Source organism: Coregonus lavaretus (assembly GCF_964263955.1).
Source record: "Coregonus lavaretus genome assembly, chromosome: 5".
NCBI classification, from domain to species: Eukaryota; Metazoa; Chordata; class Actinopteri; order Salmoniformes; family Salmonidae; genus Coregonus; species Coregonus lavaretus.
Window position 1 is genome coordinate 51,321,778 of NC_139992.1, and position 16,940 is coordinate 51,338,717.

General features: G+C 43.7%; 2 protein-coding genes across 4 annotated transcripts in view; one reads left to right on the forward strand and one right to left on the reverse strand.

The window, feature by feature from the left end:
* Positions 1-16,940, forward strand: part of LOC311129748 (neuron navigator 3-like) — a 753,845-nt gene that overhangs the window by 434,252 nt on the left and 302,653 nt on the right. The window lies entirely within an intron of this gene.
* Positions 14,623-16,940, reverse strand: part of LOC311130019 (ATP-dependent 6-phosphofructokinase, liver type-like) — a 70,982-nt gene continuing 68,664 nt past the window's right edge. Inside the window, exons 19-22 of the mRNA XM_084162621.1 lie at positions 16,265-16,376; positions 15,960-16,059; positions 15,016-15,121; positions 14,623-14,864 (exon numbers count right to left, since the gene is read on the reverse strand). Coding sequence (XP_084018747.1) covers positions 14,717-14,864; positions 15,016-15,121; positions 15,960-16,059; positions 16,265-16,376 — 466 coding nt within the window. The 3' untranslated portion in view covers positions 14,623-14,716. The remainder of the gene's footprint in view (positions 14,865-15,015; positions 15,122-15,959; positions 16,060-16,264; positions 16,377-16,940) is intronic.

Genomic DNA, 16,940 nt, shown 5'->3' on the forward strand with positions numbered 1-16,940 from the left:
AGCAGTTTGCTAAAATTCTAATTAACAGACTAATTTATTCAACATGAATAGCGAGGCGATTTCGCAATTCGAAGTGCTTGTGTTTCCCAATAGCCTGCTGGAATAGGCTACTGAGAATGTGGTCATAATTTCAATCACTGAATTAAATATGAATAATATCTATATTAACCGAATGTGCTTGTCAACAACAGCCAGAGTTTTTTTTTCCTGTAGCCTAATCTGACTGATTGTTACTGTCAATCTGTGATAGAGTTTGATAACTGCCTATTGTAGTGTATTAAGATTATGACTTTCTTAATGGAACCAGAAAGAATGTTTATCTTAGTTCAAAAGTAGCCATTTGTAGGGTGACGCCCCAGGGGAGACAGGTGATTGGACAGCAGAGGGAGCAACCCATATTTTTGCATTGTTTATAAGTATATGCTGGAGGAAGAAGAGGTTAGAGCGACCATTGCAATCTGGGAAGTCGCTCTCCGGGTGTCATGACATCCGTCACTTATGCTGAAACCTTGTGATATGAATAAACCTTATGATCCAAGTTCAGTATGAGCAGACTCCTTTGTTTATCAGCAATAATTGCCAGCATTTACTCGATACGACACTATTTAATTAACTAAACATGGCAATCAATAGCCTTATTGCATAATAACACAAGGTTACAACAACAATACACTGAAGTTACAGGCTATTTATTTAATTGGTTTGCCAGCTCCAGGTAGGCTACACAAGTGGCACAAACTGATTTGCAATGACTCCAGTGATATAGTCATTTCAACATCGACATATGTATCAAATGGTAGCCGACAGTAGCCTACAATGGCATATAAATGAATAGGCTACTTGATGGCCAACAGATGCAAATCTATCATTCTCCACAATTTATGTCAATTTCATTGAGGACTTTTCCCCATAACAGACGCACAGGAGGGAGTTCCCTAACTTCCCTTTCAAATTTCCACTTGTGCATTATGACAAGTTAAATAGCCGACCTACAACTGGTAACAAGATGGCGTGGCGTGCTGCTCTCGCTCATGTAACTCAGCCAATAACTGTAGTGCTATCTCAACACACACACACTCCTCCGGTCCTCCTCCGGTCCTCCTCCGGTCCTCCTCCCCACAACTCACTCACTCATCAACAGCCTGCCTCACTGCCTGACAGTCAGCAACAGGTCACAGTGAAATATATATTTGTTAAGATAAATGCCATGGAGGCCGCGGTGCAATTTAGTAGCCCAAAAACCGGCAACCAATACGTTTTCAACCGCAACATCGTTTTCAAAGCAGCCCAATTTCGCTGAAAATAACAAACATGGCAACCCTACATGTAGGATTCCAGATGGGCGTAGTAAACTGTATTCCAGAATACCACTAACTCCGCCCCTCCACCGCTGTCCTGGCCAATCCCGTGTAGATATGGAACTGCGATTAAAACACTAATCCACAGCGAGGCTTGCCTGGGGAGGTGGAGAGCTACGGAGATTGTGACAGCCGGTTAAATGGCGTCCCTAGACAAGGCAAGAACTAGATGTATGTCAGGAGAAGTGCAGTACTATCAGAAGGAGAGTTATACTTGGAATATGGAGGAGGAATGTGTTGATAATCACAAGTTTACTGGAGAACGGAGACCAAGTAGAGACTTTCGGACAAGGTGGATGATTGTATAATATAAGGCAGTTTATTCAGAGGTAAAGATATCTGTAAATAGCGTGCACGGACCCGTTCGTCAACCTCGTAGGGAGATATCTGAGAGCGCGCCCCAAAACATTGTGTGCTGACATTTTATACAATAAAATAAAGTAGGTTGATTCTAGTAGTTCTGATCTTCCGATTGGTCCTGATGAGTTGGTCGAGGTCATCTCCATTGCATTGGCTCTGAGTCGGGTTCTCTGTCTTCAGATGTTCAGCCTAAGAGAAGGGGTTTTTTGTGTGTGTGTGCTTAACAATGATGATGTGTGTGTATGTGTGTGTATGTGTGTGTATGTGTGTGTGTGTGTATGTGTGTGTGTATGTGTGTGTGTGTGTATGTGTGTGTGTGTATGTGTGTGTATGTGTGTGTGTGTATGTGTGTGTATGTTTAACGATGATGATGTGTGTGTGTGTGTGTGTGTGTGTATGTGTGTGTGTGTGGGGGGGGTGTGTGTGTGTATGTCCTCAGAGCAAGAACTCGTGAGTTGGGAGAACTGAGAGACCTATGGCGTGGGTGTTGTCCATAGCCACCTGCTGATAAGGCCGACAAGATAGAAGTCTTTGTGCATTGTATTAAATACAAAGGCCCAACACAAGATGGGTCATGCACAAGATTTTAGTCAGACCAAGCTATAACATAATATATTTACTACGACAAATGGAGGGGAAAAGAGAGGCAGAGGAGGTCTAAGAGAGAGAGAGAGGAAGAGGGGGAGCTTGAGTCGGTAAAAAATGGGGGGGGGGGGGGGGGGGGGATGGTTTGTTAAAGAAGAATGGTAGAAAGTGTAAACAGAGTGAGCTGAAGACAGGAGGAGAAATGGAAGAGAATGAGGGCGAAGTATCGGAGGTGGTAGGTGTGGTGAAGTATCGGAGGTGGTAGGTGTGGTGAAGTATCGGAGGTGGTAGGTGTGGTGAAGTATCGGAGGTGGTAGGTGTGGTGAAGTATCGGAGGTGGTAGGTGTGGTGAAGTACTCGGAGGTGGTAGGTGTGGTGAAGTATCGGAGGTGGTAGGTGTGGTGAAGTATCGGAGGTGGTAGGTGTGGTGAAGTATCGGAGGTGGTAGGTGTGGTGAAGTATCGGAGGTGGTAGGTGTGGTGAAGTATCGGGGGTGGTAGGTGTGGTGAAGTATCGGAGGTGGTAGGTGTGGTGAAGTATCGGGGGTGGTAGGTGTGGTGAAGTATCAGAGGTGGTAGGTGTGGTGAAGTATCGGAGGTGGTAGGTGTGGTGAAGTACTAGGAGCCCGAGGCTAGCACCGAGGGTCAGGATAAAGATGAGTCTGTGACAGTAGGAGTGAAGTTTTTGGAAAAAGTGGACCCTTGTCTTTTGGCTGATCCATTTGTGGTTTCAGGGTGGGTGAAAACAGAGTTGGGTGCTGTGGAATCGGTGAAGGTAACCAGAAGTGGTCTGGTGATAATTGTTTGTGTTTCTGTTGGTCAGAGGGAGTAGGCCCTCTGACCAAAAAAAGTATTTAGTCAGCCACCAATTGTGCAAGTTCTCCCACTTAAAAAGATGAGAGAGGCCTGTAATTTTCATCATAGGTACACGTCAACTATGACAGACAAATTGAGAGAGAAAAAATCCAGAAAATCACATTGTAGGATTTTTTATGAATTTATTTGCAAATTATGGTGGAAAATAAGTATTTGGTCACCTACAAACAAGCAAGATTTCTGGCTCTCACAGACCTGTAACTTCTTCTTTAAGAGGCTCCTCTGTCCTCCACTCGTTACCTGTATTAATGGCACCTGTTTGAACTTGTTATCAGTATAAAATACACCTGTCCACAACCTCAAACAGTCACACTCCAAACTCCACTATGGCCAAGACCAAAGAGCTGTCAAAGGACAACAGAAACAAAATTGTAGACCTGTACCAGGCTGGGAAGACTGAATCTGCAATAGGTAAGCAGCTTGGTTTGAAGAAATCAACTGTGGGAGCAATTATTAGGAAATGGAAGACATACAAGACCACTGATAATCTCCCTCAATCTGGGGCTCCACGCAAGATCTCACCCCGTGGGGTCAAATTGATCACAAAAATCCCAGAACCACACGGGGGGACCTAGTGAATGACCTGCAGAGAGCTGGGACCAAAGTAACAAAGCCTACCATCAGTAACACACTACGCCGCCAGGGACTCAAATCCTGCAGTGCCAGACGTGTCCCCCTGCTTAAGCCAGTACATGTCCAGGCCCGTCTGAAGTTTGCTAGAGTGCATTTGGATGATCCAGAAGAGGATTGGGAGAATGTCATATGGTCAGATGAAACCAAAATAGAACTTTTTGGTAAAAACTCAACTCGTCGTGTTTGGAAGACAAAGAATGCTGAGTTGCATCCAAAGAACACCATACCTACTGTGAAGCATGGGGGTGGAAACATCATGCTTTGGGGCTGTTTTTCTGCAAAGGGATCAGGACGACTGATCCGTGTAAAGGAAAGAATGAATGGGGCCATGTATCGTGAGATTTTGAGTGAAAACCTCTGTCACGATCGTCATAATGATTGGACCAAGGCGCAGCGTGATATGCGTACATCTTTTTAATAGTGTACTGGCAACACAATACAAAATAGAAAACAACCAAACGAAACGTGAAGTCCTCTAACCACCCCGGCCAACCTAGAAAACACATGAACTAGAAACTGAACATAGAACACAAAACATAGACCCTACACACCCTGGCTCAACATATAAGAGTCCCCAGAGCCAGGGCGTGACAGTACCCCAAATACTTATTTTCCACCATAATTTGCAAATAAATTCATTAAAAATCCTACAATGTGATTTTCTGGATTTTCTTTTCTCATTTTGTCTGTCATAGTTGACGTGTACCTATGATGAAAATTACAGGCCTCTCTCATCTTTTTAAGTGGGAGAACTTGCACAATTGGTGGCTGACTAAATACTTTTTTCCCCCACTGTATCACTATCATCGTCCATTGTGAATTGTCCATTGAAAATAAGTATTTGATCAATAACAAAAGTTTCTCAATACTTTGTTATATACCCTTTGTTGGCAATGACACAGGTCAAACGTTTTCTGTAAGTCTTCACAAGGTTTTCACACACTGTTGCTGGTATTTTGGCCCATTCTTCCATGCAGATCTCCTCTAGAGCTGTGATGTTTTGGGGCTGTCGCTGGGCAACACGGACTTTCAACTCCCTCCAAAGATTTTTTATGGGGTTGAGATCTGGAGACTGGCTAGGCCACTCCAGGACCTTGAAATGCTTCTTACGAAGCCACTCCTTCGTTGCCCGGGCGGTGTGTTTGGGATCATTGTCATGCTGAAAGTCCCAGCCACGTTTAATCTTCAATGCCCTTGCTGATGGAAGGAGGTTTTCACTCAAAATCTCACGATACATGGTCCCATTCATTCTTTCCTTTACACGGATCAGTCGTCCTGGTCCCTTTGCAGAAAAACAGCTCCAAAGCATGATGTTTCCACCCCCATGCTTCACAGTAGGTATGGTGTTCTTTGGATGCAACTCAGCATTCTTTGTCCTCCAAACACGACGAGTTGAGTTTTTACCAAAAAGTTCTATTTTGGTTTCATCTGACCATATGACATTCTCCCAATCCTCTTCTGGATCATCCAAATGCACTCTAGCAAACTTCAGACGGGCCTGGACATGTACTGGCTTAAGCAGGGGGACACGTCTGGCACTGCAGGATTTGAGTCCCTGGCGGCGTAGTGTGTTACTGATGGTAGGCTTTGTTACTTTGGTCCCAGCTCTCTGCAGGTCATTCACTAGGTCCCCCCGTGTGGTTCTGGGATTTTTGCTCACCATTCTTGTGATCATTTTGACCCCACGGGGTGAGATCTTGCGTGGAGCCCCAGATTGAGGGAGATTATCAGTGGTCTTGTATGTCTTCCATTTCCTAATAATTGCTCCCACAGTTGATTTCTTCAAACCAAGCTGCTTACCTATTGCAGATTCAGTCTTCCCAGCCTGGTGCAGGTCTACAATTTTGTTTCTGGTGTCGTTTGACAGCTCTTTGGTCTTGGCCATAGTGGTTTGGAGTGTGACTGTTTGAGGTTGTGGACAGGTGTCTTTTATACTGATAACAAGTTCAAACAGGTGCCATTAATACAGGTAACGAGTGGAGGACAGAGGAGCCTCTTAAAGAAGTTACAGGTCTGTGAGAGCCAGAAATCTTGCTTGTTTGTAAGTGACCAAATACTTATTTTCCACCATAATTTGCAAATAAATTCATTAAAAATCCTACAATGTGATTTTCTGGAGAAAAAAAATCTCAATTTGTCTGTCATAGTTGACGTGTACCTATGATGAAAATTACAGGCCTCTCTCATCTTTTTAAGTGGGAGAACTTGCACAATTGGTGGCTGACTAAATACTTTTTTCCCCCACTGTATATATGATGGGTTACAGGGGCGGCAGGTAGCTTAGTGGTTAAGAGCGTTGTGCCAGTAACCGAAAAGTCGCAAAGAGAATAAAAATACTATTAAAAAACACCAGGGATAAAAAAGCAGTGTTGGAAAGAAGCAGAGTATGAAAGACAACATTGACTGAGGAATATAGAAACTTTTGGTTGAGGTCAGACACAATATCTTAATAGATCAACTGAACCAAACATGAAGCTACTGCAGCAATCGATTGTTAAAGTTGTCAAGTTAGTTTTTAACCCTACCATAGAGGGAAAGGCAGAACGCTGTTTGAGAATGGGTTTTATTTTTTGTCTGCAAGTAAGAATAGTAGCGTTTCCAGGTGTCTGCGGGTGATAGCGACTGGTGCTCGCTGAATTACAGCAGGCTGTAAGGGACATAATGGGTTCAGTTTGGTGTAGTGGATCACTGGTTGCTGCGGAAAAGGAGGAAGTCAAAGGGAGGTGAATGTTACCGGTGTGTTACCGGTATGTTACCGGTGCGAACTAGTAGCGTTTCGATCGGTGACGTCACTCGCTCTGAGACCTTGAAGTAGTTTTTTACCTTGCTCTGCAAGGGCCGCGGCTTTTGTGGAGCGACGGGTAACGGTGCTTCGAGGGTGACTGTTGTCGATGTGTGCAGAGGGTCCCTGGTTCAAGCCCAGGTAGGGGCGAGGAGAGGGACGGAAGCAACACTGTTACATTGATGCTGTTTGACCCGGATCACTGGTTGCATTGATTAGATTATACGAAAGGGATTGTCCAACCAACCCATGGAGGCATAGGATAACATAGTAATTAAAGTGGCCTCCCTGTGAATAGATGTTTTGTTTGTTTTTACTATAACTTCACAATAATTTGTCACCTGCTAAAGTACCGTTAGATAGAAAGACAGAGATAGAGGAGAATAGAGATTGTAGAGGGTTTTCTGGGTTAAAAGGAAAGTAGGTTAATTGGGAAATGACAAATGTTGAATTGGATTGTTTGAGTAGACTGGTATTAAAATAATGCTTTGTAGTAATGTGAATGCAAATATGTTATTAGGTAGTAGTGGTTTGTGGATAGAATTGACTAATGCCATGATTTAGTCAGCGGGTGAAAGAGAGTCGTGCTCTCTGGGCTATATCAGGATGTAAAGGGTCATGTGAAGCAGATCTGAATGGTTGAATAGGAAACATTCTTTGACAATTTTTTATTATTATTATTCAATTCTGTAGTTTTCGTAAGACCAGTGAGTTATGTGGACAGTTAATTAATTATAGAAACAATAATCTGTTTCTGGTACGTTGAACAGCAAATGGGAGGTAGTTTTGACTATTACGCTGATGGGGAAGTAGACATTTTTTGTAGGTTCTGGATTTATTAAACAATAGGTTTATATTTTAATACATCAATGCAACAGGTTGCGATGATTACATTACTGGTACCGGAAAGGGGTTATAGGTGTATATTACAAGGTGTCTAGTCAACTTAAATGAAATGTGGTATTATCTGATGTGTTTTGAGTAGGATTATTTCTTATAGGATTGGTGGACGTCCCCTTCAGTATGTATGTTAAGGAAGACGTAGGAGATCACGTCTCAAACAACTTTTTAATAGACGCCTGGGATCAAATATCACTGATTCTTTATGCGTAGTAAATATTACATTTAGAGGGGTGACAGGAACAATCTAAGGGGAAACAGATATTTCCTATGTTGTTGGAAAGTGATCCAGTAACGATACCATGATAATTTGATATGGGATCAAATGGAGCCGATTTTGGGGTTGAATAATCATTGTGAGAATTACAGAGAATGAAGTCTAAACGGTAATTACAAATACTCATTGTAAACTCGAAGAACCTTGAGTGGTTGTTTATCTTTTGAGAGAGTTTATGTAATCTTCTTCTGGAGTAGTCACAAGGAATTAATTTCAAACAAACGATATTTGAGTTAAGGGAAGAGAGTGGAATTATCGTCCCCATGCTTGTTGATGATTAAGAGTAAATGTTAACAATAGGTCAACTTTATTTTCCAGGAGAAAAGGGCTTTCAGATGTTCCCGTGTATGTGGTCTTGGGAAGAGGTGTTAGTTACATTCGGCAGTTTGATAAGTATGAAGATATCCGGATTAGGTCATAAGAGGGAGATACCAAATTAAATAAGGCCATTTTTGTTTGTTGTTTTCCAAATAACCACACACAACCCACCTATTATAATGGTTATATAGGGGGTTTATTTTGATTTTAGGGGGTTTTCACGGGTTAGAGATGATAATTCGTACAGGGGCACACACATGGAATTTTCAGAAGTTATTGTTTTCTGAGTGAGTTTTGGGTAAACACGCGATTTCTTTTGAGAAAAAAATGTAATGAGGACTTACTGTACAATTGGAATACAAAATGTATGAAATGTTTTGACTGTTGTTAATGATTAGTGTACTATAGAATGAAACACTTCTTTGAAGGGTTTGAATGACCTCTGTCCTGTCTTTCTAGTGTGATTTGATCACTGGAAAACCGAGTGACATAGGATGATGATTTTAAGGTAGTTTATTATACCGAGTTAAGGGTCATTTGTAATACTGATAATTATGAAGATGTTTATAATTTGGCAATAGTCCTATATATGATTCGGACCATAACAAGGACAGAGTGAGAGAGCTAGTGCTGAATGAGGGACAAATGTCACTAGTCAATTTTACTATTCCTTGAATTACCTTATGGGATACAATTAAGTTAAGGTATTATCAAAGGTTGTCATTTTAAATTTAATATTTTGGTTTAACAGGCAATGTTGTTGTTTTGTTTTTTGAACGCATGTGTCCAAAGGGGGGAAGTACTGGTCGCATGGCGCTTTTTGGTAAATATGCTAATTGTATTAAGAATATGACCAGTAGTAATTAATGTGTTGTGGTTTAGATTACATTTTTTATATCCAAGTGTATTTGTGGTATAAGGCGGGATGTAGAGGAGGCCTATCTATTAAACTAGTGATTCATTCATTATAATGATACAGGACCAGCTAGACGTCAACTTCAGTGTCCCATCATTCATTATAACATTCATACTTATTTATAAACAATTGTTAACATAGGTTTTTCAAAACTCAGTTCAAATCAAATCAGATAATCTGTGTAGAACTCTCAAATGTTTTTTATTTATTACATTTTTAATCACAATGACATTAATTCACATTTCTATTTTGGGGACTATTGCTATTCTTAACATCTTTTACAGACAGACTTGCTGAAGCAACACATCTACAATAATACTACCAGAACAGTAACAGGTGATGTCCAGTATTCTACATAGACTGTAGAGGTGTCAGTGATTGGTTCAGGTTTACATGTAGGCACAAACATGACAATAACAGGTCAAATAACTGAAGAAATGTGTTGTTCCCAGAAGATCACAAAACATGTGTTGTTCCCAGAAGATCACAAAACATAAATGTGTTGTTCCCACAAGATCACAAGACATAAATGTGTTGTTCCCACAAGATCACAAAACATAAATGTGTTGTTCCCAGAAGATCACAAAACATGTGTTGGTCCCACAAGATCACAAAACATAAATGTGTTGTTCCCAGAAGATCACAAAACATAAATGTGTTGTTCCCAGAAGATCACAAAACATGTGTTGTTCCCACAAGATCACAAAACATAAATGTGTTGTTCCCAGAAGATCACAAAACATGTGTTGTTCCCACAAGATCACAAAACATAAATGTGTTGTTCCCAGAAGATCACAAAACATGTGTTGGTCCCACAAGATCACAAAACATAAATGTGTTGTTCCCACAAGATCACAAAACATAAATGTGTTGTTCCCACAAGATCACAAAACATAAATGTGTTGTTCCCACAAGATCACAAAACATGTGTTGGTCCCACAAGATCACAAGACATAAATGTGTTGTTCCCACAAGATCACAAAACATAAATGTGTTGTTCCCACAAGATCACAAAACATGTTTTGGTCCCACAAGATCACAAAACATAAATGTGTTGGTCCCACAAGATCACTCTGGAGTCGCTCTGGATAAGAGCGTCTGCTAAATGACTAAAATGTAAATGTAATGTAAATCACAAGACATAAATGTGTTGGTCCCACAAGATCACAAGACATAAATGTGTTGGTCCCACAAGATCACAAAACATAAATGTGTTGGTCCCACAAGATCACAAAACATAAATGTGTTGGTCCCACAAGATCACAAAACATAAATGTGTTGTTCCCACAAGATCACAAAACATAGCTTGAATGTCACACAACACAACCACAACATTTACATTACAACATTACAATGGCAAAGAATGGGGTGCATTTAAACCAGTATAGACCAAATAGCGGTTTCATCTGGTGTACTAGACGACGTTACCCAGCGGTTTCATCTGGTGTACTAGACGATTTCATCAGCTAAGATCGTGCTCATTATGACATAACAGCAAGATAGGGAGTGCATAGATACGTTCCAAATGGCACCCTATTCCCTAGTGCACTACTTTTAACCAGAGCCCTGGCCAAGGGTGTTATTTGAAACAAAACCCATGACTCAAAGCTCAACACTACATCCTCATAACCTCCCTGACAGAGAGACATTTCAAATGGATTCTGGACCTTATCGGCCCTTCATAGACTTTAAAACATTCATTAGACAGTGTGCTACGCTACAGTGTTTGTGAATGGTAGGGCAGTACCTGGTTTCTCTCATTAACAATTTGGTGATAGCTGACATAGTGTTTGATTTGGTTTACAACCTACTAGAAGATGTTCGTGACACTCAAGGGCCGGATATCTAAGTAGTCTCAGACACAGATATAACAAGGGTCTGATATCTAAGTAGTCTCAGACACAGATATAACAAGGGTCTGATATCTAAGTAGTCTCAGACACAGATATAACAAGGGTCTGATATCTAAGTAGTCTCAGACACAGATATAACAAGGGTCTGATATCTAAGTAGTCTCAGACACAGATATAACAAGGGTGTGATATCTAAGTAGTCTCAGACACAGATAGAACAAGGGTGTGATATCTAAGTAGTCTCAGACACAGATATAACAAGGGTCTGATATCTAAGTAGTCTCAGACACAGATATAACAAGGGTGTGATATCTAAGTAGTCTCAGACACAGTACAGATGTAAGGACCCCTCTTTAGATAAACAGAGTAGACAGACAGACACAGACAGACAACACTTGTTGAAAGTTGGGAGTGACATTCCAGGGTTGGAGCCCAGTGCTTAGAACCCACTGTCTCCATGGCTGTTCTAGAAGCTGGTGTCTGTGGTCCAGGGTTAGTGTGTGTTCTAGAAGCTGGTGTCTGCGGTCCAGGGTTAGTGTGTGTTCTAGAAGCTGGTGTCTGAGGTCCAGGGTTAGTGTGTGTTCTAGAAGCTGGTGTCTGCGGTCCAGGGTTAGTGTGTGTTCTAGAAGCTGGTGTCTGTGGTCCAGGGTTAGTGTGTGTTCTAGAAGCTGGTGTCTGAGGTCCAGGGTTAGTGTGTGTTCTAGAAGCTGGTGTCTGCGGTCCAGGGTTAGTGTGTGTTCTAGAAGCTGGTGTCTGAGGTCCAGGGTTAGTGTGTGTTCTAGAAGCTGGTGTCTGCAGTCCAGGGTTAGTGTGTGTTCTAGAAGCTGGTGTCTGAGGTCCAGGGTTAGTGTGTGTTCTAGAAGCTGGTGTCTGCAGTCCAGGGTTAGTGTGTGTTCTAGAAGCTGGTGTCTGTGGTCCAGGGTTAGTGTATGTTCTAGAAGCTGGTGTCTGCGGTCCAGGGTTAGTGTGTGTTCTAGAAGCTGGTGTCTGTGGTCCAGGGTTAGTGTATGTTCTAGAAGCTGGTGTCTGCGGTCCAGGGTTAGTGTGTGTTCTAGAAGCTGGTGTCTGCAGTCCAGGGTTAGTGTGTGTTCTAGAAGCTGGTGTCTGAGGTCCAGGGTTAGTGTATGTTCTAGAAGCTGGTGTCTGCGGTCCAGGGTTAGTGTATGTTCTAGAAGCTGGTGTCTGCGGTCCAGGGTTAGTGTGTGTTCTAGAAGCTGGTGTCTGCAGTCCAGGGTTAGTGTGTGTTCTAGAAGCTGGTGTCTGAGGTCCAGGGTTAGTGTGTGTTCTAGAAGCTGGTGTCTGTGGTCCAGGGTTAGTGTGTGTTCTAGAAGCTGGTGTCTGTGGTCCAGGGTTAGTGTGTGTTCTAGAAGCTGGTGTCTGTGGTCCAGGGTTAGTGTGTGTTCTAGAAGCTGGTGTCTGCGGTCCAGGGTTAGTGTGTGTTCTAGAAGCTGGTGTCTGTGGTCCAGGGTTAGTGTGTGTTCTAGAAGCTGGTGTCTGCGGTCCAGGGTTAGTGTGTGTTCTAGAAGCTGGTGTCTGAGGTCCAGGGTTAGTGTGTGTTCTAGAAGCTGGTGTCTGCGGTCCAGGGTTAGTGTGTGTTCTAGAAGCTGGTGTCTGCGGTCCAGGGTTAGTGTGTGTTCTAGAAGCTGGTGTCTGCGGTCCAGGGTTAGTGTGTGTTCTAGAAGCTGGTGTCTGAGGTCCAGGGTTAGTGTGTGTTCTAGAAGCTGGTGTCTGCGGTCCAGGGTTAGTGTGTGTTCTAGAAGCTGGTGTCTTCAGTCCAGGATTAGTGTGTGTTCTAGAAGCTGGTGTCTGCGGTCCAGGGTTAGTGTGTGTTCTAGAAGCTGGTGTCTGCGGTCCAGGGTTAGTGTGTGTTCTAGAAGCTGGTGTCTGTGGTCCAGGGTTAGTGTGTGTTCTAGAAGCTGGTGTCTGAGGTCCAGGGTTAGTGTGTGTTCTAGAAGCTGGTGTCTGAGGTCCAGGGTTAGTGTGTCTTCTAGAAGCTGGTGTCTGAGGTCCAGGGTTAGTGTGTGTTCTAGAAGCTGGTGTCTGCGGTCCAGGGTTAGTGTGTGTTCTAGAAGCTGGTGTCTGCGGTCCAGGGTTAGTGTGTGTTCTAGAAGCTGGTGTCTGAGGTCCAGGGTTAGTGTGTGTTCTAGAAGCTGGTGTCTGCAGTCCAGGGTTAGTGTGTGTTCTAGAAGCTGGTGTCTGAGGTCCAGGGTTAGTGTATGTTCTAGAAGCTGGTGTCTGCGGTCCAGGGTTAGTGTGTGTTCTAGAAGCTGGTGTCTGCGGTCCAGGGTTAGTGTATGTTCTAGAAGCTGGTGTCTGCGGTCCAGGGTTAGTGTGTGTTCTAGAAGCTGGTGTCTGCAGTCCAGGGTTAGTGTGTGTTCTAGAAGCTGGTGTCTGAGGTCCAGGGTTAGTGTGTGTTCTAGAAGCTGGTGTCTGTGGTCCAGGGTTAGTGTGTGTTCTAGAAGCTGGTGTCTGTGGTCCAGGGTTAGTGTGTGTTCTAAAAGCTGGTGTCTGTGGTCCAGGGTTAGTGTGTGTTCTAGAAGCTGGTGTCTGTGGTCCAGGGTTAGTGTGTGTTCTAGAAGCTGGTGTCTGCAGTCCAGGGTTAGTGTGTGTTCTAGAAGCTGGTGTCTGTGGTCCAGGGTTAGTGTGTGTTCTAGAAGCTGGTGTCTGCGGTCCAGGGTTAGTGTGTGTTCTAGAAGCTGGTGTCTGCAGTCCAGGGTTAGTGTGTGTTCTAGAAGCTGGTGTCTGAGGTCCAGGGTTAGTGTGTGTTCTAGAAGCTGGTGTCTGCGGTCCAGGGTTAGTGTGTGTTCTAGAAGCTGGTGTCTTCAGTCCAGGGTTAGTGTGTGTTCTAGAAGCTGGTGTCTGAGGTCCAGGGTTAGTGTGTGTTCTAGAAGCTGGTGTCTGTGGTCCAGGGTTAGTGTGTGTTCTAGAAGCTGGTGTCTGAGGTCCAGGGTTAGTGTGTGTTCTAGAAGCTGATGTCTGAGGTCCAGGGTTAGTGTGTCTTCTAGAAGCTGGTGTCTGAGGTCCAGGGTTAGTGTGTGTTCTAGAAGCTGGTGTCTGCGGTCCAGGGTTAGTGTGTGTTCTAGAAGCTGGTGTCTGAGGTCCAGGGTTAGTGTGTGTTCTAGAAGCTGGTGTCTGAGGTCCAGGGTTAGTGTGTGTTCTAGAAGCTGGTGTCTGAGGTCCAGGGTTAGTGTATGTTCTAGAAGCTGGTGTCTGTGGTCCAGGGTTAGTGTGTGTTCTAGAAGCTGGTGTCTGAGGTCCAGGGTTAGTGTGTGTTCTAGAAGCTGGTGTCTGAGGTCCAGGGTTAGTGTGTGTTCTAGAAGCTGGTGTCTGAGGTCCAGGGTTAGTGTGTGTTCTAGAAGCTGGTATCTGCGGTCCAGGGTTAGTGTGTGTTCTAGAAGCTGGTATCTGCGGTCCAGGGTTAGTGTGTGTTCTAGAAGCTGGTGTCTGTGGTCCAGGGTTAGTGTGTGTTCTAGAAGCTGGTGTCTGTGGTCCAGGGTTAGTGTGTGTTCTAGAAGCTGGTGTCTGTGGTCCAGGGTTAGTGTCTGTTCTAGAAGCTGGTGTCTGAGGTCCAGGGTTAGTGTGTGTTCTAGAAGCTGGTGTCTGTGGTCCAGGGTTAGTGTGTGTTCTAGAAGCTGGTGTCTGTGGTCCAGGGTTAGTGTATATTCTAGAAGCTGGTGTCTGTGGTCCAGGGTTAGTGTGTGTTCTAGAAGCTGGTGTCTGCGGTCCAGGGTTAGTGTGTGTTCTAGAAGCTGGTGTCTGTGGTCCAGGGTTAGTGTGTGTTCTAGAAGCTGGTGTCTGCGGTCCAGGGTTAGTGTGTGTTCTAGAAGCTGGTGTCTGTGGTCCAGGGTTAGTGTGTGTTCTAGAAGCCGGTGTCGATGCTGAGAGAGCGTCGGGTCACATGTTCTATCTCTCCAGGGACGTACTCGCTGAAGCTGGTCTGGTGCTTGGCCAACATTTTCAGAATCTGATGCAGGTTCTGCCACCACTGGACCTTGGGCATCCGGTGCCTATGGCAGGAGGGGGAGGAAGAGAGATTTTACTGCCTGCTTAGGGACTAAAATGACACACTGTAAAAACCAGATTGTAAAGGACTTCGTAACAACTGCTGATGTAAACAAGGTTTGGATGGATGGACAACAGGTGTGGTACTCTACTCACTCAAAGTCAGTCTGTGTCTTAAGGTCAATGACAGGGATGAAGGTTAGGAGCTTCTTACTGAAGCCGATGACAGACGCTGTGTCCGGGGCGTTGGCAAACACACGACCTGGAACGGTAGAAGTAGAGGTGGGGATAAACATGATATATATCCATCACCCTGTTTCCATGGCTTCATGTTGTTGAATCAGAGCTAAAGGCACTCTTACAGTGTCTTTATAGTGCCCTACTTTTAACCAGAGCCATGGCACACTATTCCCTTTATAGTGCCCTACTTTTAACCAGAGCCATGGCACACTATTCCCTTTATAGTGCCCTACTTTTAACCAGAGCCATGGCACACTATTCCCTTTATAGTGCCCTACTTTTAACCAGAGCCATGGCACACTATTCCCTTTATAGTGCCCTACTTTTAACCAGAGCCATGGCACACTATTCCCTTTATAGTGCCCTACTTTTAACCAGAGCCATGGCACACTATTCCCTTTATAGTGCCCTACTTTTAACCAGAGCCATGGCACACTATTCCCTTTATAGTGCCCTACTTTTAACCAGAGCCCAAAAGTAGTGTATTATGCAGGGTATAGGGTGCCGGTATAGGGTGCCGGTATAGGGTGCCGGTATAGGGTGCAGGGTATAGGGTGCCGGTATAGGGTGCCGGTATAGGGTGCCGGTATAGAGTGCAGGGTATAGGGTGCCGGTATAGGGTGCCGGTATAGGGTGCCGGGTATAGGGTGCCGGTATAGGGTGCAGGGTATAGGGTGCCGGTATAGGGTGCCGGTATAGGGTGCAGGGTATAGGGTGCCGGTATAGGGTGCAGGGTATAGGGTGCCGGTATAGGGTGCAGGGTATAGGGTGCCGGTATAGGGTGCAGGGTATAGGGTGCCGGTATAGGGTGCAGGGTATAGGGTGCCGGTATAGGGTGCCATTAGGGACACACCCAGTACCTTGTCTGAAGTTGTTGATCATCTTCTCTGTGAGCCACTGCACAGCCTTCACACCCAGCTTGGTGCCAAAGTTTCTGTCGAAGGGTGTTGGTGCGCCTCCCTAGAATGACACCAGAGATAAAAAAGTTCATCTAAAAAAAGAATGAAAAAACATATAGGAACCATTTCGATAATTCATGCACTTCACAGTCTAGACCATATAAGTCTACCCCCTAATTTCATTATCAAGAAACTCATCATGCTATTAATATAAGGTTGCATTTTAACATGTAAGCTTTAGCAGTGTGGTTCTGTTCGTTCCATACCTGCTGGAGGTGCCCCAGCACGTTGACCCTACAGTCGAAGATGCCCTTCCCCTCGGCCGAGTACAGCTTGTGGATGAAATCAGTGGTGTAGTGAAGGTGACACTTCTCATTCCTACAGAGACAGAACCAGAGAGGTCCTATAATTCATTATATTAACTGTCCTATAGAGACAGAACCAGAAAGGTCCTATAATTCATTATATTAACTGTCCTATAGAGACAGATATAAGAGAGATCCTATAATTCATTATATTAACTGTCCTATAGAGACAGATGTAAGAGAGATCCTATAATTCATTATATTAACTGTCCTATAGAGACAGATGTAAGAGAGATCCTATAATTCATTATATTAACTGTCCTATAGAGACAGATGTAAGAGAGATCCTATAATTCATTATATTAACTGTCCTATAGAGACAGATGTAAGAGAGATCCTATAATTCATTATATTAACTGTCCTATAGAGACAGATGTAAGAGAGATCCTATAATTCATTATATTAACTGTCCTATAGAGACAGAACCATAGAGATCCTATAATTCATTATATTAACTGTCCTATAGAGACAGAACCATAGAGATCCTATAATTCACTATATTAACTGTCCTATAGAGACAGATGTAAGAGAGATCCTATAATTCATTATATTAACTGTCCTATAGAGACAGATGTAA